This window comes from Dipteris shenzhenensis, chromosome 1 (assembly GCF_047967505.1).
Source record: "Dipteris shenzhenensis isolate YYH24624 ecotype China chromosome 1, Dip_SZ_1.0, whole genome shotgun sequence".
Taxonomy (NCBI): Eukaryota; Viridiplantae; Streptophyta; class Polypodiopsida; order Gleicheniales; family Dipteridaceae; genus Dipteris; species Dipteris shenzhenensis.
In genome coordinates, this window is record NC_141596.1 from 46,324,238 (window position 1) to 46,350,580 (window position 26,343).

At 44.0% G+C, this 26,343-nt stretch overlaps 1 protein-coding gene across 2 annotated transcripts; it reads left to right on the forward strand.

The window, feature by feature from the left end:
* The first annotated feature begins 466 nt into the window (after positions 1-466).
* Positions 467-20,155, forward strand: LOC147905938 (uncharacterized). Of its 2 annotated transcripts, XR_015541130.1 has the most exons (4): positions 467-3,283; positions 18,043-18,077; positions 18,428-19,670; positions 19,802-20,155. XR_015541130.1 is itself a non-coding variant. In XM_087375726.1 (3 exons), exons 1-3 carry the CDS (start codon positions 1,135-1,137, stop codon positions 19,424-19,426), a joined length of 3,183 nt encoding a protein of 1,060 aa, XP_087231852.1. In that variant the 5' UTR covers positions 467-1,134; the 3' UTR covers positions 19,427-20,155. The 2 variants fall into 2 exon arrangements, 1 of the variants encoding a protein (XP_087231852.1); XM_087375726.1 differs by having other exon boundaries at positions 18,428-20,155.
* The last annotated feature ends 6,188 nt before the right edge of the window (positions 20,156-26,343 follow it).

Here is a 26,343-nt window from a genome sequence, read left to right on the forward strand (position 1 = left end):
GGATAGAGTTCAAATAGTTGCTATGTATGATGATTTGAGGAACAAATTTGAGCATAAGCAATCCGAGAAAAAATAAATAGTATTGGGTAATGGGGGAAGAAATCTCTAATATTTAAAATGGGGTGCATGTGCCATTAGCATTTACGCCATGAATGTGCCGGTGTTCGAGCGAGCGCAGGGCTTTGTCTGGGAGCTAACAATCATCGGCAGAGTCAAAGATTTCAATTGCTAGGGGAAAAAAACCGAGAGGGAAAAGAAAGGGGAAACGAGTGTGGGGGAGGGGGAAAAAAGGGGGGTGAGATTCGAGGGCGGTACAAAAAAAAGGGATGGAAAAAAAATGAACGAATGGGAGAGTGCCAAGTGGAGTGATGAGGTGGAGGGGTAAAAAAGAGGGGGTGAGATTCTCAATAGCCACACAACCTTCTTTTTTGAAGCCCATTCCATTCATTATCAACAAAAGAAAAGAACAACACAAGAAGAAGATGATGAAGAGGAAGAGCTTCGTCCGCCATAGCCAGCTCCTTCATACAACTCTTCAATTTCAATACCTTCCTCCTCCATAGCCACCCCCTTCTTCTTCTCCTTCCTCCTCCTTCGCCACCTTCCCTCAGCATCTTCTTTCCTCGTCCATGCTCACAGACGGCGCACAAAACGGTCCACGAAACGAAACGGAGGAACCACAGAGAGAGAGACAGAAGAAGCATGGAGAATAAACGGCTTCCACACACAGCTCTTTGCTTGCCTTCCATGCCTTGCCTTCGCTTGGATTGTAATCTCTCCCTTTCTCTGTAGCGCACACAGGGGACACGCCGCCAGACCTCCTCCCGAAAGCTGCCCTGCCCTCCCCGTGAAGCTTTTCTCCCGCTCTTTCCTGTTCTTGTCATGGCTTCCCCGAAACCATCGCTTGCGGATTGCCTCCGCCTTCCTTTGCCTCCTCCCCTCCTCCCCCTCACCACATCAAAGGGACACCGCTCCAAGATGTTGCTTCCAATTTTGCACCTTCCGAATCGACAACGCCTTGCCCAGTTCGTCTCCTACTGGAACTGTGAATCGTTTCATGAAGCTTGACGTTCCTTGAGCAATTTCGAACGATCTGTGCAATTTCGTCCAAGAATTGGACACGGGCGTTCGGATATGTTGCGAATGGAGCCAACATCGTCGGATCGAGGGGCTCAGGCTCCTCATGAATTCGGGCTACATAAACAATTTGTGAAAGTGCAAGGCCTAAGCACCGGAACAGCCTCAGATTTCTCGAGTGCTCGACCGACTAACGGCAAGCTGGGTTCTTGCCGTGCTGGCCCAGCCCTGAGCTCTGCCTTCACATCGGGTGAGATGTCGAGCACGGGGGGCAAGACCGGAGAGACAGCGCTTAAGTCTTCATGGATTCGCCGGCTAAAGCCACGGGATGAACCGGAGCTCATCAACGGGAAATCTGTTCAGACGGACCATCACAGTCCCCCATTTGAAGTGCGTGCAGCCCCGTCCGAGATACCAGCCCAAGCTGGTGAGAGGACATGCATCGAAGAAGTTTCGGGAACGAATGGGAATATCGAAGGGTTGAAAAAATCAGAAGTTGCCGGTTCGTTGGAAGATAAAGCTTCGACGAAACCCAACTTGTCAGCTGGGGAACGAGCAAAGTCCAATGCTACCTCACCTGGCACGTCAAGGCACACAGCGAACGGACAGAAGGATCATGCTGCTGATAAACAGAATACGGCAGGGAAGGATTCTGTCGCTATACAGGTTACTGAACATACGACAAACCCACCCTCAAAATCTGGATTTGGACCCTGGATTAATATCAGTTCAGCTAGCAGACGTCAAGAAAAATCGCAGGTAGAGTTAGAGAGAGCAGTGTTTAATTGTAGACATACTTCTAGTCCGTCGGATTCCATTCTCTGTAAGCAACTCGGGGAGAAAGCAGGAGGAACTGCAGATGTAACTTCGAGTTTGACTAAGGCAGGGGGAGGATCCACTACACAAGCAGCTCTGATTGCCCCTGTGAGCACGGGCAAGCCTCCATTGCCTCCGCTACGATCGGGCACTCCTGCTCGCAGCAAGTTTGGATTGCCTCCGAGGCCCATCGGTCTAAAGACGCATGGTGGTGTCCCTTCTCCCCTATGCAGGGCTCCCCCCTCGCCTAGTGGCACAGATGTGCCCTGCTGTGATCGTGACATGCCAGATCCTCATGTCGTTAGGGAGCCTGTACAAGCATTAAACGGCAGAGAAGGTGTGTCTTTCCGAAATTTGGTCAATGGAGAGGAATTACCTACAAACGTTGAGGGGACAGGCGCCATTACAGGGGCCTCTTCCAAAACCACAAAGCCCACCAAAGCAGGCTGTCCTGATTTCAAATATGCTGAACGAAAGGAGCATGGAGCAAATGGCTCAGAAAATGGATCACATCTTTTCATAAGGCCAGCAACTGTGGACAACTGCGGTGTCGTACTGGAAGATGAGGAACTAGTCCCGGTTGGGAAAGTTAGTCCTGCAGTTGATTCACTATCAAACCGACAATCAATGTCATACATCGAAGATCCTCGTGCTGCTAGGAAATGGAAAAATGATAGAAGAGAGTCATCTGCAGACACAGATGCAACGCTTTTGCAAAGACCAGGCTCAGTAAAAGGTACCAAGGATGCTGTCAGAACAGAAACTGCAGACGTATTTTGTGATCGTCCTGTTAATGACTTGCATTTAGAGCTGACAACTCCAGAAAACAGGGAACCTGAAAGTGCACATAGGGAGCTGAAAGGCAATCCTTTGCAGCCACCGGCCATACTGAGGATGATTTCTTCATCAGAAAGCTCTCCTGGGACTGCAAGATCAGATAGAGCAGGAGTCGTCCTTGAACCAGCCCCCAGCGCCTCAACCACTGCAAGTTTTCCCTGGGAATTGTTTAGAGAAGCTGCTGGTGCTTCCAGAAAAGCAAGGGAACAGTTTGTGGAAGTGTACAATAGAGCTCGTGATGAACTGAAGAATCAGAGGACGTCTCATATCATAAGCAAGGTCCCTGACAGGGAAAGTGATGACAGTCCAAGGCCTACATCGGAACAAGGAGGCTCTGGCTCTGATGTCCCAGCCTGTATGCCTGAAAGGCAATTGATGGAAAGCCAACGGCAACCATTGGGATACTTGCAGTCTCAAAGAAAGCTCGAAACCTTCGAGGGAGGCACTGAACAGAAATATCTGGTTCTTGGCACGGATGCTAAGTCTCTAGACATTAAAGTGCCAGGAAGAGACCAGCTGGTGACTGGGCAATATGGTGTCAGCCTTGCCGACGGTAAGTTGCACATAAACTATTGCCAATCAACCATCATGTGAGATTTGATTTGAAGCAGTAGAATTTGTTCATTTTAGGACTCTAGATTGCTTTCCTCTTGTAACAAATACCCGTGCTATCTACAAGTACATTTGTTGCTGCATTTTTTGATGCTTGGAAGGATGATCTTTGTACTGTACGAGATTTGGAAAGATTTGCTGTACCTTGTTCATCCACGGAGCTTTTCATCTGCAACTTTCATAGACCCATTCTTTTCAAATTACTCTGAGAACGTGCAATGCCAATTCTAGGTGTTTAGGGCAGCCATTGGACCTGTTTGGAGATATGTTCCTAAGCCAACCAATCTGCACTGCATGCCAGAATGGATTTATATAATATTTTTGGACTTTCGAACAACAAAAAATCTAAATTTGTACGAGTGGATATATTCTAGTGTTACAAAGGTATATATATTAGATATTATTGATGGAAAGTTTGAAGGAAACAAAGGCTATGAGTCTCCCGGAAAACAAAGGCTATGAGTCTCCCTGCAAGTAATAAGTATGAAGGCTATACCCTTTTTTCCCCAGGTGAAAGTTGTTTGATCTGGCAGCCAACTCCATTTCCCTCTATCTGCTGGCTGTCTTGGGCCCTCCTCATTGCTGCTGATATGGCATACAGTGGATTGTTGGAGATATCATAGTCAAGAGTGTGTTGATGTGATGTGTTGGTGTGTAGTTGTAGTACTAGTCTATGTGTGTGTCATGTGTGAGTGCCATGTGTTATCATGGGACTTATCCCATATGCACTAGGTGCTAGTGTGTGAGTGAGTAGCCTATATAAGGCTTGTACTTCACTTGTCTTGTCATACTTGATGAATGAATGAGAGCCTTTCATTATGTCGTCATTTGTGCATCATTTCCTCACACCCTAACCCTCTCTCTCTCTCTCTCTCTCTCTCTCTCTCTCTCCACCATGTTTCTAACATGGTATCAGAGCAAGTCAGTCCTGCCCTAGCCCGCCCTGCCATGCCATCATCTTCTCCAACAAACCCTAAACCCTAACTCTGCTCAGCCGCCTCTCATATGCAGCCTCCTCATTTCCGCCTCTAGCTGCCTCCTTTCCTCAGCCGTTTGCTTCCATTTCTGCCTGTGCACAGCCTGCCTGCATAGCGAGCCGCCTTCATTCCCTGCTGCCTTCATCCAGGAGCTATCACCAAGTATTCTAGGTGCTCTAGACAGCCTGTTAGCTGGTTAGTCGGCACAGTCTTCAAGGCTCGCGTGTGCGTGTGGAGCTCTCCATCGCCGAACTCAAGGTCTATGTGCTTCTGCTGCATATCCGCCTTCAGCAGAGTCATTTCCGAGCTGTTTTGAGGCTTCCAGCACTTTTACGTTTTTCACTGTGGTGATCTGCTGTAGCATTTCGGTGTGCTTTGGACAGCCGCCTTATACATTTCGAGGCCTGGCTTTGCATTTGGAACACCTACACACCTGCTGCAGCACTTCAAACAGTGCTACATTATTTCGGACTGTCCTCCGGAGCCGCCTTGTTCATTTCAGACCTACTGCAGCATTTCGAGCAGTTATCTCGATCACAAGGGCTCCTTTCGTGGTTCAGTTCTACATTTCGGAGCATATTCTTGATGTGTTTTGATTAGGGTTAGTATTTGGAGCACCGCCCGCCACCTATCTTTGCCCTTTTTGCACACGTGGAGGATGCTCTTGCGTTTTGGAGTCCTACCAGCTGCTATACTTGCTGGTTCTTCAGCTGGTGCTGCGAGACCTCAGTTTGCACACATGGAGCCTCACCCTCGTGGTGACGATCAATCCGCACAAGTCTCAGCTTGGGATGATAAGAATGACAAGGCACTAGCGCTTATTGGTGTGAGGCTGTCATCTTGACCTCACTACTTCAGCCAAGGAGACACTGGACAAGGTTGAGAACATATACACCACATCTACTGGACCTGAGGAGCAAGCTTTATTTGCTTTATTACATGATCTATCCCTCTCTGAGGTGGTCGATGATCATCAGTGATGCTATGTGTTTGAGTCCAATAAAGGTTCTCAGCCTTGAGTTGTCTCTCTAAACTGGATGTATGTGGAGTCAATAAGAGGTACTCTGCCCTAGGTTGTCCCCCAAAAATGAATGTATTGTCTTTTACTTTGGTTGATGGTATTGACCACCCAGTTCAGAGTAAGGGGGGATGACGAGTGATGGTTTGCCCTTGCCGGTCGCAAGTTGATTGAGAAGTCACTGTCACACGGGAGGTGTTGGATAGTTGGACTTGCTCTTTGCAGTATTGCGGTGGAGGGGGGATCGGTCTACTCTTTGCGTGTTGGGTCTCACACTCTTTGCTTTGAAAGGGGGTGTAGGAGATATCATAGTCAAAGAGTGTGTTGGTGTGTAGGTGATCTAGTACTAGTCAGTGTGTGTCATGTGTGAGTGCCACGTGTCATCATGGGACTCATCCCATATGCACTAGGTTATAGTGTGTGAGTGAGCAGCCTATATAAGGCTTGTACTTCACTTGTCTTGTCATACTTGATGATGAATGAGAGCCTTTCATTATGTCTTCATTTGTGCATCATTTCCTCACACCGTAACCTTTTCTATCTCTCTCTCTCCACCATGTTTCTAACATGGATGTATATATACATGCTGCCTTGTGGCTGCCTCTTGAGGGCAACAAAGCCCGGGGGCAACTCTGCAGCCTCCTTGGGCTGCTATAAGTGTGAGAAATTGAAAGAGGGAGCACGACGGTGGTGAAAATGAAGGAAAAAGGTATAAAACACCTAAAACCCTATGGTGTAACCTTAATTGGGGTTAAGACTCTTACAAACCACTAGCTCAACTGAAACCAGCCTCAAGGCCAACAAGAGGGTGGTAGAACACTAACCAAACAAAAGCCTTCACAATAAAATACTCAGCAAACACTCCAAAGACAGATAGGAGGAGCTAGAGCGCTCGTGCTCAAGCACAAAGACACAGACTGGCCCCAAAGCCTTGGCGCCCCTTTCGGTATTTCTTTATTAATTGAAGAGTTCCGCAAGTAGACTACACAATGAGTACCAAATCACTCGCGTTCAGTGCTTTTTCCACACTCAGTAGGCATCATTATTACAAGACATTAGCCCTGCGGGGCTCTGCTCTCACACCCATGTGACCATAGGCATCCATTCTCATTGCAAACACCTGCATTTTACCTGGGAGCTGTTACTTGCAGCCCAAACAAGGCCACATACTCCCCAAACAACCACAAGTGTCCATTGACTCACTGGAATACCCAAACAATGTGTAAAAGCATAACTGAGCTGCCCTTGGTGCCTAGAAGCACAAACAATCTCTGCAAGCATTCATTGTGATCACTCTGCCAAGCAAGTTTCTTCACAAAGCAGCCCAATGCTCACGAGTATTCACTAGGAGTCTTGTGAGCCCTAGCTTGGAGCTCAGCCAAGCTGACTAACGAGCTAATGCAAACCATCCATGTACTCAATGGACGCCCTATTCAGTTGGAAGCCTTCTCACTCAGCCTCTATGATAGCAGCCCATTTCAAGTGCAAGGAAAAGATGTTAAGCCAGGCAATCTCCAACTCTAGAGGACAGGATAATCAAAGGCCAAATTGGCACAAAGGTCAGATAAAATACAGGTAAAAGGCCACAGGTGAATCTCTGCCAGGACGAAAATCAAAGCCAAAATACTCTGTTAAAACCTCGTCAAAACAGGCACTAGAAGAGCCCAGAATCGGAGGCCAAAACTGGGCAAAATCTGTCCGACCAAAAACTGGCCGACCAGACTGACCAGGTCGGCCAAAATCTGGCCGACCAGACTGGCCAGGTCGGCCAGATCTGGGCCGACCAGCTGGCCAACCAGCTGGCCGACCAGCTGGTTGACCGACTGGTCCTTCCCTACTTAAAGGGGGGGGGCCTAGGTGCTCATTCACAGCTTCTGCTCCTGAGGTCCCTGCACACCCTGAGCACTGCCTCTCCTTCTTGCCTCTTGGCTGCCTCCTCTCTGCCTCTCCTTCCTGCCTCCTGGCTGCTCCATCTTCTCCTCCAGATCTGCCCCAACTTCTCCTTTAGATGTGCCCCAACTTCTGCTCCTACTTCTGCTCCAAATCAGCCACAACTTCTTCTCCATCTACTCTTCTTTTTGCTCCAGATCTGCAGCAAACCTTGCATCAGTTTGCTGTCCCAGATCTGGTTCAGTTCCAACTTGTGGAGCTAGTGCAGAAGTCCACTACAGTTGGCTGCCCTGGAGGACTGATGTTTGCTCCCTCCAAAGCTGCTCTCTGATACCTTCTCTTGTATTGAGTTCCTTTGGTGATATATATTTCTTCTTCAGCTATCATTAGTCTTCAGTGTTGTTTTATTTGTCTCCAAGAACTTTCTTCATAAAAGAGTGCTGAACAGCCCATGAAAGGCCACGATATCCTGCAGCCTATGGTCCCGTATAGCAGCAAGAAATCCCTTCCGTACAGCCCAAGCAAGGAAGGTTGGTTCCTTCTGTACAGCCCGTGCATGAGCAATGTTCTCTAGCCGTGCAGCTCCTGTATGCTGTCAGTTCGTTCTGCTCCCGTATTATACCTACAAACTGTTCCGTTCTGTCGTACGGCTTCAGCAGCTGTGGCTGAACCGCACCAGCAGCGACCTACGCTAATTGGCCCTTCAATGCGGAAGAGCGCCCTCGTGAGAGTACTTGTTTTGTTTTGACCTACATGCAAGGTGTGTGCGAGAGATGGCGGATGAATGCAAGGTGAATGAAGAATGCTACGTGAGAGTCACAATGAAAGGGTGATACCCTGTCACTAATGTTCCTTGAGATCACTCAAGTTCCATCTTCCCATTTACACCTACCCTTAGCCTATGACCCATGCATCCACCATTCAATGCACCTTAATGCACCCTTCCCTTCCTATTGCCCCTAGGACCTGGATGCGTGTGTGCACATTTTTATTAATACAATAAGTGTCACATGTCCAAATTTGATGCCGTCTGAAGCGGTGGCTCCAGCTCCGACTAGTCCTATCTACTGAGATGATCCACCACCATAACAAATCGGTCGGTGTCCATCATAAATACATATACATGTTACACCATTGGCGTATAATATATAATAATGTTTTTATGTCTACTAATCATGGATTAGTGATTTCTCTTGTCATGACAATCATGTGGTCATAGGCGACCATCAATCTGCCGGCCTCCTCTCCTTGACGGCACCAACCCTCTTTCTCAAGCACCCATCGCCGTTTTGGCCTTCTAAGTCCTTGCTTTCCAAAGAGGGCCTTGCATGGGCTTGCCAGTTGGCATGCCACGTTTTAGTTTGCCCCTAAGCCCTAGTTGGTCCCACATGTGAGTACCAAAACTCACGCCCTCGTGACATACCCCTCTCTTGAAAGATGGCAAGCGAGCTCGATTGCATCTGGATGTTACAAGGATATGCAATAACTGAAATACATGTGAATATACCATCATGAAAACAAGTATTACCATTTATGACAGCATATATGATTGTTTAAAACCTAGGATAGCAATCCATGTAAACTGCAAAACCCACTCATAGTGACTAGTACATTGATCATAGAAGTCCCAAGGTAGATATACTGTCAGCAAGCAGTACCTCGGGTGAAACAAACAATGTCACCAAGCGACCTCTAGATCTCTGAGCATGTCTGTAACAAAGAGATAGAGGTACTACCCCTCTCTTGAGCATCAGGCAATGCTCTGCTGAGCTTGAAGGAGCCACAACCAAAGCTGGCTCAAGCATCTAGATAGAGCTGTAATAACTGAGGTGTATCTGTCAGATCACCCTCTTCCAACCACTTTGCATGTAATGTAGAATAATTACCAAGTAGCGGTGGGAAACTCTACCTCTGATCTTCCTTTCTTTTTGTGCCAAAATTTGTTCTGGAACTAGGACGTTATCCAATTCCTCAACTTATGGCTGCATCTCAACAGGTATATCCTCTGGCACATCACCCTTGAAAGGCTTAAAGAGACTCACATGGGAAGCATTGTGAATCCTCTAGTGATCCGGTAGCTTCAACATCACTTAGCTTCTCCGAAACTTGAAAAGGCCCATAAGATCTCATGCTGAGTTTGGGAAACAACCGGTCCTTGCCCCTTTTCTTTTTCAGCCTTGCCTTTTCAAAGGGCAAAAGAACCCATTCACCTTCATTAAATATCAATTCACGACGGTGACGATCAGCTGTCTTCTTTTGCTTTGCCTGAGTCGTCTGGAGAGCTATTTCACCTTATTATACGCCACATCCATGCTTTCAACATACCTATCAGCCTCAAAAATCTTATCCTTTGTATGCAAGATAGGTGGAACTTTCGTGCCTCCTTCCACTATTTCAAAAGGAGCTTTCCCAGTGGAAGTATGCATAGTATTGTTGTAAGCAAATTCTACTAAGGGCAGATACTGCTCCCATTGTGTCTTATGCTCAGACACATAACATTTCAGCAGGTCAAGAGCAATCAAATTAGCCTCTTTGGACTGCCCATCTGACTGAGGATGAAAATGAAAATCTCAACGTAGTGCCCATATTTTCAAAGAGCCCTCTCCAAAAGAGGCTCGTCATACGCAGATCTCTGTCACTTATGATAGACTGAGGCATCCCATGATATCTGAAAATGTTCTACATGAACAACCTTGCCATATGATCCGCTGTAATTTTCTTGCTTATTGGAATGAATTGTGCTTGCTTATTGAACCGGCATATAATAGTCCAGAGACCATCATTCCCTGTACGCGTCCTAGGAAGATCAAATATAAAATCCATGGCAATGCTCTCCCACGGTCTATCTGGGATTGGCAATGGCTGCAACAATCCAGGGGTCTTCTGCCTGCCAAACTTGACCTTCTGGCAGATGATGCATGTTCTGATATAGGCATCCACATCCCGTCTCAAAGCTGGCCAATAGAAAAAGTGTTCCATTGCTTTAACTGTAGCATCAATGTCTCTATGTCCTGCATACGGTGGAGCATCATAACCTTTGACCGTAGCTGTTTTGCGACACAAAGGCATCCATGCATCATAATGAAGCCATCTGATTAGACAGCTGGTCATAAATCCTAGAGAAATCCTCATCTTGAGCATACTGGTCCTTCATTGCATCCAACTCACTGTGGTAAGTAATGGTTACTGCAGAAACCTGAGGCTTCCTTGACAATGCATCGGCCACTACATTCTTTTTACCTTCCACATGCACTATTTGGAAGTGAAATATGGATAAGAAATTGGCCTATTGCATATGCTTCTCAGGTGAGGAAATATCTCAGAGACTGATGATCTGTCTGTCAGCCCCAAGCAAATAGTGCTTCCATGTAGCAAGGGCATGAATTACAGCCAGCAATTCCTTCTCATAAATGCCCAGATGTCTCTAATTATCCTGCAAAATTCTACTCTCATCGGCCACTACCCGTCCTTTTTGCATAATGACCGCTCCAAGGCCATTCTTTCCACATGCATCAGCTTGGACATGAAAAGCTTTCTAAGGATCTGGTAAGATCAATACTGGGTTTGTGGTAAGCTTTTCTTTTAGCATCTCAAATGCTGCATTTTGATTTTCAGCCCACAGGAAGGATGCTCCCTTCTTCTGCATAGCATAGAGTGGTGAAGCGATTTCAGCAAAATGGCGTATAAATTGCTTGTAGAATGAGCATTAGCCCAAAAAGCTTCGTACTTCATGCAAATTCTTAAGCTGTGGCCAGCTGCGAATTGCTTCAATCTTTGCGGGATCCATGCACACTCCATCCTTAAAGATAATGTGCCTCAGAAAGTGAATCTTAGGCACAAAGAATTCACTTTTCTTTGCATTTACAATCAGCCTATGCTTGCTGAGTTTCCGCAAACACAATTGCCAAATGCTTCCTGTGCTCTGCCTCATCTTTTGAGTACAAAATCATATCATCGAAGAAAGTGCCCACAAAAGCCTTGTGCTCACGGAAGATTTAATCCATCATCTGATTAAAAGTGGCAGGAGCAATAAGCCCAAATGGCATAACTAAGAACTCGTACAACACAAAGCTGGTCTTGAAGGCTGTCTTGGACACATCCTCTGGTTTTCTAACTCAGACAAAACTTTCCGAGAAGCATATGAAATGGGCAAATATGCTGTCAATGTATCATTTTCAGATTGTCCATACCCTAGGAATTCGGAACAGAGTGGCAGAGGCCTTGTCCCGAAGACCCCAGGTCAACAATGTGACTATTGCTTATCATCAGGACCTGGAAGCCATGAGGGAGCAATATGCTAATGATGCAGATTTTGGCGATATTTTACAGCAAATGCAAGAGGGGCAGTCCACCAGTCATTATTCCTTGAAAGATGGGTATCTAATGAAAGATGATTGCCTATGCATCACCCAGGAGATGAGGAAAAAGATTTTGGAGGAATGCCATGCACCTCCCTATGCTGGACATAGAGGAATTACAGCAACAACTCTAGCATTCGAGAGGTATTTCTTTTGGCTAGGGATGCGGAAAGATATACATCAGTTTGTTACTGAATGCCTTACGTGTCAGAAAGTGAAGTATGATAGACGGAAGGCACCTAGCCTACTTATGCCTCTTCTTGTGCCTCAAGCACCGTGGGGAAGTATTACAATGGACTTTATTTTTGATTTGCTAAGATCAAAGTCAGGGAATGATGGGATTTGGACTATCATTGATAAATTTAGCAAGCAAGCTCATTTCATTCCGGTTCGCAAAACCATAAAGGCAGATCATATGGCTAAGCTTTTCATGGCATAGATCTTTAAGCACCATTTGTATGCCATTGTCAGTGATCGAGATCCCAGAATGACGAGTCTATTATGGAGAGCTTTATTTGATAATATGGGGACGAATTTGAATTTTTCTTGTTCTTTCCATCCCCAGACAGATGGTCAAAGTGAAGTAGCAAATTCTACAGCATTGGATATGCTGAAATGCTACGTGGGTGACCAAGGTTCAGACTGGGAAAAGTACCTACCATTGGTAGAGTTTGCTTACAATAATACAATACATAGCTCTACAGGGAAAGCCCCCTTTGAGGTCATCTATGGAAAGGTGATTTTGCCACCTATCCTGAGGACCAAGGACGAAATATTTGCAGCTGATCAGTTTGTGAGAGACCTATCGAAAGGTCTCAAGAGAAACATAAAAGAGCTGCAGATAAGCATAGGAGACAGTTAGACCTCAAGGAAGGAGATTGGGTACTTTTAAAGTTCGAGAAAGCTAGGCTCCACAAGTTTAAAGGCAACAGAAAGTGTATGCAAAGTTATCTCCTAGATACTATGGCCCTTTCAGGGTTACATAAAGAATAAATGAGGTTGCATATAGGTTAGCATTGCCAGAGCATTGGAGGATTCACAATGCATTCCATGTGAGTGTTCTAAAGAAATCCTAGGGTCCAGAGCCTACAGAGCCAATATCAGAAGATCCACTAGAAGTGGATGAGCTGGAGGAGGTCCTTCAGCTAGAGCAGATTGTGTACCATACTGTACGCAAAGGCCCTCAGGGCAAGGAGTTTTACAAGTATCTTGTAAAATTCAAGAATTATACGGCATTAGATGCCAAGTGGATGGATGAAGACATGTTATCCGATCATCCACAGCTTTTGGATGTTTACAAGGAAGCTTTTCAGTTGAGGTCAACTGAATAGAAGCCGAGGGGATGTCACCACAATGTAAATATCCCAAGTCAAAGTACAGTTGACTATTTATTTGATCATAATTAAAGAGTTTTCATATGTGTTGATTATGGTCAAAGAGTTCTTTTAATGGTCAAAGAATTGACTACGGTCAAAGATACTTGACTCTGGTCAAGTAAACCTGACTTTGGTTGGGGAGACTTGGTTTATTACCAAGAGGGTTAACTACGGTTAACCAAAGAACTACAGAGCTGAGAGTGTTGACTTCGGTCAACGAGACTTGGCATACGCCAAGAGGGTTAACTACGGTTAACCAAGATGTGCCAACTTTGGTTGGAGAGTTGTGCCAACTTCGGTTGGAGAGACTTGACTAAAATTAAGGCGCCTCGACCCTTGGTCAAAGCCCTTAATAATGATCAAGAGCGTTGACTTCGGTGAACGAGAGAATAAATATATATTTTATATTTGTTATGTGTGCACATGTGCTTAGTGGGGACGCCCACCGTGACTAGAATTAGTCCACAGCGTATTATTTGCATGCAAAGCGCTAACAATTAATGGGTGCCATGGTGGTGCGATTTAATTAATTGTTGCAGGTACTAGGAAGACTTATTTTCTTAAGCGCTACGGGAGCCTACCAAGAGTCTAGGAGGCGGTTCGCATGACCAAGTGCTTTAAAGACTCCAGAGTTGCCCTTAGTGGCATGTAATTAAGAAAGCAAAGTAGAAATTGACAAGTGGCTTGTTGCCAAGAAGGGGAGCCTTAGAACATTCATTTTACGTTTGGATTTATGTATGTACAGCTTCTACGCTGAACTCATGTATTAGTTTTCTCTCAAATAATAAAAACCTTCGGGGGCATCCAGCCTGACGATTGTCCTGGGCCCTAGTGTATCTGTTGAGAGAGGGAGAGAGGGAGAGAAAAGAGAGTGACTTTGCTGTCCTTTACGAGTAACATTTCGTAGAGAAACAAGAGCGAGAGGTTTTTCATGCTTTCGGGATTTCTAGACTTAGTATCCTTTGCAAAAACTAAATACGCAGAAATATGATGTTTCATTAGCATATAGCTGAAGCAGATACAACAGGGACTGACTCTCCCTTTAGTTTGACATTCAAAACATGCTTCTTCCCTCTATGTTCCAGGGAGATCTTCCGATTAAATGTGTCCACCAAAGCATGTACTCTGTGACACCAAGGCATTCCCAGCAAAACATCACAGCCCTCTAGAGGCATTATATAAAATTCCTCGCTGTCCACAAAGCTTTGTATATGCAATTAGAGCTTTCCAATGATAGGGGTAACCAGAGTGCTAAACCCAGGACAAGCCAATCCTGCCTCACTCATAGGCCCCATCTCCTCTACACGTATTCCAAGTTTGCCTGCCAATTCAGGAGAGAAAATTTGCACGAGCACTTGGGTCAAAGAAAATCAATGTCATCTAATCCCTGACTTTGCCCCATGCCCTGCAAAGCTCTGTAGCATCATCATTAGGCTGCTCACTGATAACATCAGGCATTAAGTGAAATCCCTTCTTGGGATAGAAAATGCACAAGTAAAATCTGCAAAGAAAAAAAATTGCCCACAGTGACAAATATTGTCATAGCTTGTCAAAGGCTCAGAATGCACTTCAATTATCCTACAAATGCTCTCCAAAACTGCCTTTTTCACTGCAAAATTGCAACCCACTTTCAAAAGCCCCAATTTCTTGAGGGAAATTGCATCCAAAAGAGGGCAAATTAACTGAAAGCCCCGATTATGCAAGAAATTGCAGTGCAAAACCAAAAGCCCCAAATTTTGGGGAGAAATTGAGTTGAAATTGGGGCAAATTCACAAAAAGCCCCAAACTTTACCAAAAAGGCCCAAATTTCTCCAAATGTGGTCACAATTGCCCATAGAACTCCTTGAATACACAGCCAAACAATGGCTCAATGCAAAAAAATGTCTGTTAAGCAACCAAGTGCAAATGTCTGCCCACGAATACAAAATGCCCCAAATTTTACAGCCAAACAATGGCTCTAGGCACTAATTCCTAGCAAAGACCACCTGCTCTGAAAATCTGCAAATGTACCTGCAACTGTACGGAATGCAGGACAATGTACGGAATCTGTACAGTGTACGGATACTTGTACGGTGGCTAGATAGTGCAGTATGGCCACACGTATGGACTGCGCTGTACGGAAGCTGTTGCAACGTTGTACGGTGAAACTATCGAGGTGAAACTATCGATCCGTATGTTGTATGGACTTCAAAGTGTACGGATGAATGATGCACCGGGTACTTGTACGGAATGGCAGCTCAAGCTGGTACAGGGCAGTACAGACGAAGTGACGCCTGCAGTATGGAAGTTCGTACGTTGTACGAATGGAGAATTGTATGGCGCACGTACAATTGGTTGTATGGACGACAAGCTGCTGGACGATGGGCAGGAAGAGCTTGTAGGCAAGGAGCAGGGAGCTGGGCAGGAAGCTAGGAGCAGGGTTGGAAGAAGTAGTGGCTCTGATACCAAATGTGAGAAGGAGGAGAGTGAGAGAATGAGTCTTGCCAGGCAATGGGACCTCAAGCCTACTCTCCCTGAGAGTCTGTAGCAACCAATTCAAGACTGTTTTGGCTGGTTTTGTCTAAGTGACAAAACCTTATCCTTCACTAACCGTAGCTAGTGAACTAACTGTGGTCAGGGGAAAAAACCTCTTTGGAGGGAAAACTGCCCCTAACCTACTTATTACATTACATTGGTCATTGCTAGAATATAATAATAATTCTAACAATTAGTGCTATATCAACTGGTGACACATCAACATTTTCATGTGTGCCAGGTGTGCTTGCAAGCTGCCACGTCACCACCTATGTGTCTGCCACATCATCGCATGTGTGTCAGCTCTTGCGCCACGTCAGCACATGTGGAAGAATCCCACCTGCAAGCCTTTTGCATCGCGACACACTGTTTACAGGAACCTTACGAGATCTAATAGAAGTCAATCGCGCCAGCGCCAAATAGTTTGTTTGATCATCTTGGAATCCCAACTTATTTTCGCCTATTATAAGCTATTGCCAAGCCATTGCCAACCCATTCAAGTTCTTAGAACAAAGAAACTCGTCGTCACCAAGCACCTGTGCTCACAGGTCAGCACTTGTGCAATTATGCTCCCAAGCTTGCAAGGATGTGCATAGTATTGCGCTAACAATGAACGAAGATCATCTTCCAGTTGGTCACGTCCCTCGTCGCTAGCCTCTCTTTCTCCTTTGTGGCGTTGCACATGGCAGAGTACTCCCTTGTTCATCACGGGCGATTATGCACAGAGGCAATTAGCGCACGTTCGACATCCCTTGCTCCTACTGGCAATAGCCTCACTGCCCATGCAATGGCCAACAAGGCCTTGTGCAAACAATTGATGTCGCCTCTTTCTCCTTTAGCATGACGAGGAGTTCTTCACCAAAGAAAAACGTCGACTAGTCATACAGGGTATTTATCAACGCGTTGTCTTCCCGAATCGTCAAAGCTTGGAAAGGCCTTGATTGCAGGCTTTGATACCAATGTAAAATTCAGGGCAATGAAACTTCAGTGCTCTTCTCAAAAACCCTCTCTCTCTCTCTCTCTCTCTCTCTCTCTCTGTTCTTCTCTCTCAATCCTCTCTTCTCACTCTGCACACATTAGGGCCCAGGACAACATGTCGGGATGCACCCCCCCCCCCCCAGGTTTTTATTGCTTTATTAAAAAAAACTGAGTACAAGAATTCAGCGGTGTAGTTGCTTTAAAAAATCCATACGTTGATAGATTTACAAAGGAGGTCTTAGGCTCATCCTTTTGGCAATATGCCACTTGTCATAATTCTAACTAGATCTAGCTAGATCTTAGTTACATGCCTCAAAGGGCAAAACTCTGGAGCCTTCGAAGTTTGATCTCCTTAATGCTTGCTAGGCTCCATATTGCTTGGGTCTTTAACCCCTCTTGGTACCTGCAACAATTAACTAAAGTGCACAACCATGGCACCCATTAATTGTTAGCGCTTTGCATGCAAATAATAATCTGTAGACTAATCCTAGTCAGTGTGGGTGTCCCCACCAGGCAAACATGTGCACATAAATGATTAATTCTTTGGTTGACCGAGGTCATCCGTGCTGCCACTTGTTACCTGATGTGATAGCCCCTTGGCTCCTTTCTTCTTTACAGCTAGATCTTGAAGTATCTAAAGAGTGAGCAGCTTTTCCTTTCGCCTAACAGAAATGGGATGGTGTGAAAGGTCCTGCGTAGGCAACAGAGCCCTGTGAATCTTATAGATGTTGATGGCCTTTGAAGGTTTATGAAAGGAGAGAGATTGAAAAATGTGTTGGCATTGAGTCCTTGAAGCTGGGAAAGGTTGAGAAGGCTTGCATTTAGGAAAAAATATCATTCTTCACCATTGGAGGCTGCAGCTAGCTTGGACCTTAATTTCTAGGGTTAGGGGAAACAGAGAGACGTATGGGGTAGTCCAATGATGGAAGGAGGTGTTTTGAAGGATGCACAAAAGCACAAGGTAAGGAGCATATGCTTAACAAGTTTAGGCTGAGTATGCTCCTGAGGTACAGGGAGGAGCCTAGCAACCCTCTCATGAAGAGGGGACGGTCCATGTCCCTGTTTTTGTGAGTTTGCTTGTTTTTTCTCCTGTTTGCCTTCCGGACAGAAAGCCATTATCTTAGAGATCAAGTAATGCTAACCCTTAACATATTGAGGCATAAAGTAATGCTAACCCTTTCTTTATCTTTTGTTATCATGTTGTAAATCGGTTTCCCTCTATGAGGGACATTGTAGTTTCTTTCTTTAAGGAAATGGTGGTGTTAAAAGAGCATTGAAGCGTGGAACAAATTCACTAAATGCATGCTAGGTGAGCATTAAAGGTCCATTTGGTACTTAACATATTGGTTTGATTTTAGGAGGAATAATATTTCCAGCTTTAAAGCACATCCCTTGCAATTTCAGCCTGTTGCGGGTTTTTTTGTATATTGTATTCAGCAGATGAAGTACATGCATTCTCTGTCCTCAGTTCTGCACCACAGCAGGCCCTCTTAAAAGATCATGTTTTCCTGAGATTGTGGAGTGCATGTTGTTTTGCTTGAAAGTTGTACTGATTTCTGTTCTTTTTGATACAATGGTTGTTTATGCAGGAAACGTCAGGGATTTGCAGAGAGGGAAGATTCAGGTGTGTAATTTTGACCTTTCGACCTGTGTGTAGAAGGTTGCATGGGGTGTAAAATTAAACGTTTGTGGTGTTGGCATTTAGACATGAGGACCCTTCCACAGCAGAAAGTTTGGTGAGTTTGGTTGGTACTTTAATATTGCTGTTTCTAAGGTTCAGAAAGCTTCTTGTTTTCATGTGTTAAAAAGTCCTTTCCTTTTGTGATTGTGACAGTGGGATCATAGATTATTTAGAAGGATGGACTGCTTTTTCTTTTTTGGGCCAAATGCATGCGTGTATATTTATTTTCCCTAAAAGCATGTTATTTTATCAAACTGTGGTAGTACGTATCTGAAGTCTGTGCTGTGTTGTAGGACTTTCAGACTATGCATGGACCACATCCTGGGGTAGGTCCTGCACCAAGATTGTGCCAAAATGTGAACGCACCAAGTAGCCTTGCTGTGGGCTCCTCCAATACTCAGAACAATGTACGGGTTCTTTGTCAATCACGAGCTGCTGTACAGTCCAGACATAGTAAAGGTTTTCAGAAAGCTCATCCAGTGCCCATTGATCTTCAATTCAGTGTTAATCCGAAGGTTTCACAGGAGAGAGAGAGTCATCGTAACACAGAGTGTCAAATGAATTTTGAGCCAAGGGCAGAAACTTCAGTTTACGACACTCACAAAGGGCTCAGCGTCAATATAAGCAGGCAAGGATTTTCAAGTGACATCGCTGTCAAACATAACCATCAAGTAGTGGCATCAAAAGTGATGGAGTCCCCCCACTTAAAGGGTTCAGGTCGAGTTGCAGGAGAGCCTGATATTGTACATGATAGGCAACAAGGAAGTACACTACTCGGCAAACGACCACGTGGGGTGTTTGTTGAACCTACCATTTCAGGTAGGCGGGCTAGTGTGGCAGGAAAGAGGTCTAGTAATAGTATTGAAAGGTCATCAATAAAGCCCAATGTTTGGCTTCAACGTTGGCATCGCACATCTCATCATGGTAAAGGCATGCAAGGACACACAGATGCACAGGCCAATGCAGGAGGGCAAGATACTGCCAGATGTTTCCCCCCTGGTGCTATCAAGTCTAAGGATCATGGCAGCTATGGTGAGAGAGAAATGGAGGGCACCTTTGTTAGGAAAAGAAGCATTGTACAGGGGGTTGAGAAATATGAGGGAGTCGAACATATACAAGGGCACGCTGGAAAGGCCCTCCCCAGTGCTGCAGCCATGGCCATTGTGGGAACAGCAGCTAGGCAGTTTTGTTGTTCTCAGCCTCAAAGAAAGGGCTCGTTTTCTTTTTGGTCAGGCTTTGGAATGCCAGCAGTTCAAAAATCAGGGACTGCAAAGGATAAAGGGAATGCATAGCTCCTATCCAAAGTTTATTCCTAATTTCGGTGACAAGCCTTGAGCTTTGCAGATGTCTCTCTAAGCTTTATTGTACTTTTGCTCTTTGAACTGCTCCCATCTTTCACTGAGGTGCAGAAACGGTGTCTTCTACTCAAGTTAAATATGGCCATCGTGAAGCTGCCTGAGTGCTTCGAAGGAGATTTCTCCTAAAAATTCCTTCATTTCTCCCCTAGGAGTAGTCCTTCACGTTTTTCTTTTGCAGGTAATGAAATCGTCAGAGGTCATCCTCCCTGAAGTTAGGCCTTGGTCAATTTGAAGGCCATCTTGTTTGCAGAATGATTGACTTGCTTGAATTATCTATGTTCTTACGATCCAGCATCTCCTTGTGTGCAGCACTAGTTTCGTTGTCACAAAAAGGGAATCAGAGCTTGAATTTTTACGGCTTCATGCAGTCTCTCCCCAATGTGCAGAATTAGAGCAATGGTAGTTGACATTTGATCCACCTGCAATCCTGATATCTAAGCTCCAAAGAAAGGAGGTAGGACTTAAGTTAGGAAAACCTCTTCAGAAAGAAAGGCTGTAAAATGCTCAAGGTTAAAACTCGATTCTTGCTTTTAACATGAATTGAGATTTGATAAGTGCAGCTAGCCCAAGAATGCATGGACAATGTAGAATGGGTGGTGTAGACTAAATATTGACAACTGCGATATAACCAACATGGATTTATTTTTTATAAAACGAGTTATATCATGGAGATAAATGTTGCACTAATAAATGTGATGAATTTGAAAGATTTTTATTACCAGTAAATATTCTGCATGGGAAAGACTCTTTTCCACATCCTCTCTTTTGTAAAGGCATAAGCAATGACTTCATGACAAGGAGTGAGTTTTTTGCCAGAAGATTACATATGGACTAATTTTTAAATAGTAGGATATAATGCATGATTACAAACGGCCCATGCACATTAACAATGAATTAAAATAATTTTGGGCACGTGTATGCAAAAAATAATGACAATGAGGCATAGATAGTGTAGAGACGAGTGAGTACAAGTACTTGTGAGCCTTGCCCTTTAAGAGGGACGAGTTGATTTGGGAAGGGTGGAGGGGGGAGAGAGAGAGAGAGAGAGAGAGATGTCAATCAGAATAGAAAGTGTTAAAAGTGGCCTAAAATGTCTGGAGGGACACTTTTTAAGAAAAGTGTAAGGAGAGCATTGCCTAGAGGGCAGTGCTTACACAGAACAAGAAGTTAAATTTGCATTGTGGAACGGGAAATGAGTAAGTTAAATATACATAGTGAAATGCGAATTGGTAGGACAAATAAAGCCAATTATCATAATAGTTGCCACGTTACAAGTGGAGGCAATACATTACATAAAATGCAATGGCTCGCAACAAAGATCCAATAGATTTGTGGCACTTAATAAACGTGTACAGACCTCGAGCCGTGGCAAGATGCCTCGAGAAAGTGAGTTTGTCTCCTTAAGCCATTGAAACCTTCAATAATCTCTACTTTAATCTTGACGTGCATCATGAAACATTTTTTGATTATCGTTAAGTTACTTTCCTCCATAGTAGATTGACTATGGATCAAGCAAAGACTAAGATATGTTGGATACCAAGGTGAGCTATTGCGTGGCAACCCCTCAGTCGGGCTCAAGTCGTTATTTTAAGGCCTTTCGCCTCGCTATTTTCATAGCCCAACGCTTGGATGCTTAAGGTCCAGAACATTGCATCACTCGAAACATTGTTGTGGATGATTCTGTTGCCTACATGCAACATTGTGACCTTAGCATCCTAAAATTTATGAAGAAACTAAATCTTATCATGTCTTCTCGTAATCCTATGCTACCATGTAGCACTTGCTATTTTACTTTGCAAAGTTGCTGTGAAGCTCAACTCTGCAGGGAAAAACACTCTCCAAAGGAGGTTCAAACTGTTTATGCCCTCTTCCACTTATGTGAATTATTCATTATTCGCAGCATCAAAACAATTCAATTGATTTACCAATGGGGTCCTAGCTTGGTGCTTAAGGCGGGTGGGTGTGTGAGTGAGTGCATGAGTTAACATGCAAGAGAATTCTCCAATCTTCCTTTGCAACTTATTTAAAAAAAAAATGCACACACCCACTCACCCACCCGGTTTGAGCCTATGTAGGACACCTTGCCTTGGCTCTACTCCCCTAAGGGATAGGATGTCGGTCACCACCCCGGTAGGCGCCTAGGCGCCTTACTGCGTGGCTGTTGTGACATTGGCAAGCTTCCTTTGCACCTTGATGGCAATGTGTGTGATGGGGGACATAGCAGGTAATACATGCAAGAGGCAAATTTCCAAGCCTCCTTTGTAGCTTGATGTGTGTGCAATAGGAGACATGTCACATAGCTTGTGCTGCAATTAGATTGCAATGTGATAGAGAAAGCAATAACCAATTTGTGTTTTAGGGTGTAGGTTCCCATAAAATTCTGTTGAAACTTTGTTGTTTGGACTATGGGCGCCATGTCTTGATCCCTTTACTGAAACCAAAAGGGAAACTCTTCCTCACAAAAGCACCACTTAATTTAATTGAAGATGAAGACAATCACACAATGATAGCGACAAATAGATTGGGTACAATCTCTCCCCCTAAATGATTGGCTCACACTTCCTCATCTAGAGTATTTATAATATTTCATTAAAGCACAAGGAGCCAAAATTAACCCCCTCTTCCAAAATAAGGGATTTGATTTACATAGCCTCTTTGGGCCCAAATTGATTTATGTCATCTCCAAAATATATTTTCTCAAACTTTGCAATATTACAAAAATACAAAACTGGCCCCTGACCATAAAAGATGGACGTGTGACACCTCGATTGGTACCCTCGTAGTAACTCCAATCCTCGCCATTAGTTCCATCACCTGTACTTAAGCTTACATTAGTTATTAACAATAATCAAGCACAACACCAATAACACTAGCGACATCAGTATTAACATGGAATCACCCACAATACTGACCATCTAGCATGGCAAAACACAGGCCAGTTAGGCATCCCCAACTAAACTGCACAAACCATCCACTAGGACCCCCGCTGCGTCTTGTACGCTCCTATGGAATACTTTGCCATATTCACACTTGACTAAAATATAATAATATCCAAAGCAAGAAATATCAAAAATAAAATTTTTATAACATCCCTCTTACTTGGATTGCAACCGACCTTCGTTGTGTGTTTGATTATAGGAACCAATGAGGTATGCACCGTACATTAGTGGGTTAGAGGAAAGAAAAATGAAGAAATCATGAATTTCTCTTAGGGCCTCAAAATGAGCTCCCTTTTTTCCTAATGGTAGGCCAATAAAATTCTCTTGCTATCACTTCTAAGGTGGTAGTCACTCCCCTATGTCCCATATATGGTGGTTGGTGCATTTCTTCCATTATAATTGGTCTAAAGGGTTGAGTGATGCAAAATTTCTTTTGATAAAAGAGGTATCCATCATTGCATGAATATTCCAACATAGGATTCCAATTATTATTCTCTAATTTGTTCTATATATCAAAAATTTTGGATCCCCTGGATAAGAATTATTCATACCTTCGAAAGGCTGAATCTCCAGGGCAGATGTGATTAATACTTAGTTGTCTGCTGAGAGCATCAACAACTACATTCTCTTTACTAGGCTGATACTGAATCATGGGCTAAAAACTTTGTATGAATGATGCCCATTTGATGTGACTATCGGATATTAATGGTGGCTGAGTCAATAAATGCTTGATACTTTGTTGATCGGTTTTGACAAGAAAATCAGCTCCCACCAAATAATATTTCCACATTCGTAAGGCATGCACAACATTAGTTAATTTTTTGTCATATGTACTATAATTGCATTTCGTCGGCTTTAATTTTTGGCTCTCATATGCTATAAGATGTCCATCTTGCATAAGTGTATGCCTTGAAACTCCGCAGACATTATCTCATAGGTCAAAGATTCACCTTAACAAAATGTTAATGCAGCATGGAGGGTCCCAGGGGCTATTTTAATAGATTTTGTTAATGCAGCATGATGCGTTAGACTTATTGCAACATGAGATGGCATTATGAATAGGGTGTTATGGATATAGTGGCGATGTGGTAGTAGTGCTATAGTGGCGTGGCAAAGCATTATGGGATGTGGCTTTTGCTACAACGCAATGTGGTGGAGCATTAGCTTGCAAGACATTATGCTATTGCGATTGCGAGGCATTACAAGGTGGTGCATTAGCAACAATGTAGCATGGAAAAGCATTAATGATATTGCAGCATGACTTAGCATTATTGAGATTGTGACATGGCATTGCATTAGTCTTAATGCAACGTGAGACAATTAGTTGAACAATTTGATTTATGGGAGGGGGGTCCTGACTCATGCCCTTTCTATTGGGGGATGTAATGCACTTAACATTTGAGTGCTTAGCCGAGGAATTGACTCAGCTAGTAGCCTACTTGGATACAAACTAGAGCTCAAAGGATCACCTTCTTTTTGGGACACGTATGCCCGCCCAAATGATGGGCACCGAGTGCCTATCCAATCAATAATTATTACACTACTCATTTGGTTGTTGTAGGCTTCCACATACCTGTAGTGTCTTAGAGAACACAATCCACATTGTGTAAATGTTACGGAAATTGTATTTTTGATATTTCTTGCTTTGGATATTATTATATTTTAGTCGAGTGTGACTATGACAAAGTATTTCATAGGAGCACACCGGAGGCGACCAGGGTCCTAGCGGATGCTTTGTATGGTTCACTTGGGGAAGCCTAACTAGCATGTGTTTTGCCATGCTAGATGGTCGGTTTTGTGGTTAATTCCATGTTAATACTGATGTCGCTAGTGTTATTGGTGTTGTTGGGATCCGTTGATTTGTTCAATCAATTGTTAATAACTATGTAATTGGCGGCTTGAGTACAGGTGATGGAACTAATGGCGAGGATTGGAGTTAGTGCAAGGGTACCGATTGAGGTGTCGCATAGCCCATCTTTCATGGCCATGGGCCAGTTTTGTATTTCTTTAATATTGCAAAGTTTGAGTAAATATATTTTGGAGAGGACATAAATCAATTTTGGGCCCAAAGAGGCTATGTAAAGCAAATCCCTTATTTTGGTAGAAAGGGATAATTTTGGCTTTAAGGAAATATTATAAATACTCTAGATGAGGAAGCGTGAGCCACTCATTTGGGGGGACGAGATTGTACTCAATCTGCTTGTCACTATCATTGTCTGATTGTCTTCTTCATCTCCAATTGAATTAAGTGGTGTTTTTGTGAGGAAGAGTTTCCCTTTTGGTTTCAGTGGTGTGAGAGCTTTGGTCATGCTCTTGCGGAGGAAGAAAAGAAATTGACTCAAATCCTGTTGAGAGTGGTACTTGTGGTACATCTTGGAAGAAGAGATGTCAATTCAAAAGGAGAATCAAGAAAGTTTTCCAAAAAAGAAGCAGCTAAAAAGAGCTATGCTAGTGACTCGGACATGCAGCCTTTGTACGTAGCCTCAGACTACACACTGTGTGCTCTCTCGCTACCGGCACGTAGCCCTACACTTCTGCTCCTCTGCGCTACCAAAGTTTGCCATCCCTACTTGCACCTAGCAATTAATGATCACTAAAGGCTCTAACCATCTATTCTACACGGTCCGACAATTCAGGGCAACGTTTTATCCGCACTATGCACGAAGCAATCAACCGCCAAAGCAATCAATTTTGTCAGCAGCCACCGACTTCTTCCGTGCAGCCCATTGTTGTCGCCATCGCAGACAGCACTTAGCTATTAGCATATGTATCTCGGCCCGCGTACCTGTTGGTTCTTCACTTCTCTGAACGCGCAGCCTGTAGCAAATTGGTCCCTTAATAAAACTCCTTGTAATCTACGTGTGTAGCCACCTTTCAGAGCTGTACTCTTCGCGCATGCAGATTTTGGATTCGGCCCATCGAATCAACTCGCGCGCTGGCGCCGCCGCTTCAAAAATCAAACCTTGGGCTCAATTTTTGGGGGGGGGCAAGTTCAGCACGAAGCATATCGTCATCATGCCATCCTGCCAAGTTAAAAGATCCCTTTACTGTTCACAAAGGGTTAAGAATCAAGACTCAAGGGTTTCATCGCCTTTAAATAAGCCCATTGTTTTTTAAAATTCCTTTTAAAATTTTCTCCAAGAAGACTCTCTTTAACAAGGTGTGGATAGCAAAGGCCAAACGTGCAACTAAATCTGAGAAAGCTCAAATCAAGAAGGGGATTTGGAACCACAAAGTCACCAAGCGATTAATTAGAGAGCGTTTAAGCACAAAGGTGACTTCAAGCAACATCATCGGTCATATATCTTCCACTCTAGCCCTTACAACATACAATCAAAGAGTGAGATAAGTGATTTCTTTTGTTGTATATTTCATGCACCTAGTAACATCAACCATACATTCCTTACCATACACTTGAATTACATTTTTCATCCATTTATATTCTGATACACTTAGTATTCGTAATTACCTCCGCTCCACTTTATTCATAATTATTGCATTATCATGGGGGATCGACCACAACCACCCAAGATCCAAGAGCAATTAGACACACTTCAGGCATAGTTGGCATATGAGTGTGAGCATAGGGAGAGATTGGAAAAGAAAGTCAATGGTAAGAAAAGAAAGAGACATTCATCTGATGATGAGTCATCCGACGATGAGTTCAAAGACGATCCTATTATTAGGACAGTCAAGGCTACACTCAGAGCACAAAATTCAAAAAAGGGAAGTAAGATAAGTAGAAAAGCTCTCATTTCAAAATTTTGATGAAAAGAAAGATGCATGCATTGTCTTGTCCTAGATCAATCAGTTAGACGATTATTTTTCAGGGTAGAAATTCTATGGAAAAGACAAAATTAAATGTGCTGCAAATCATTTAGTTGAGAGTGTTGCACTTTGTTGGAACTTCAC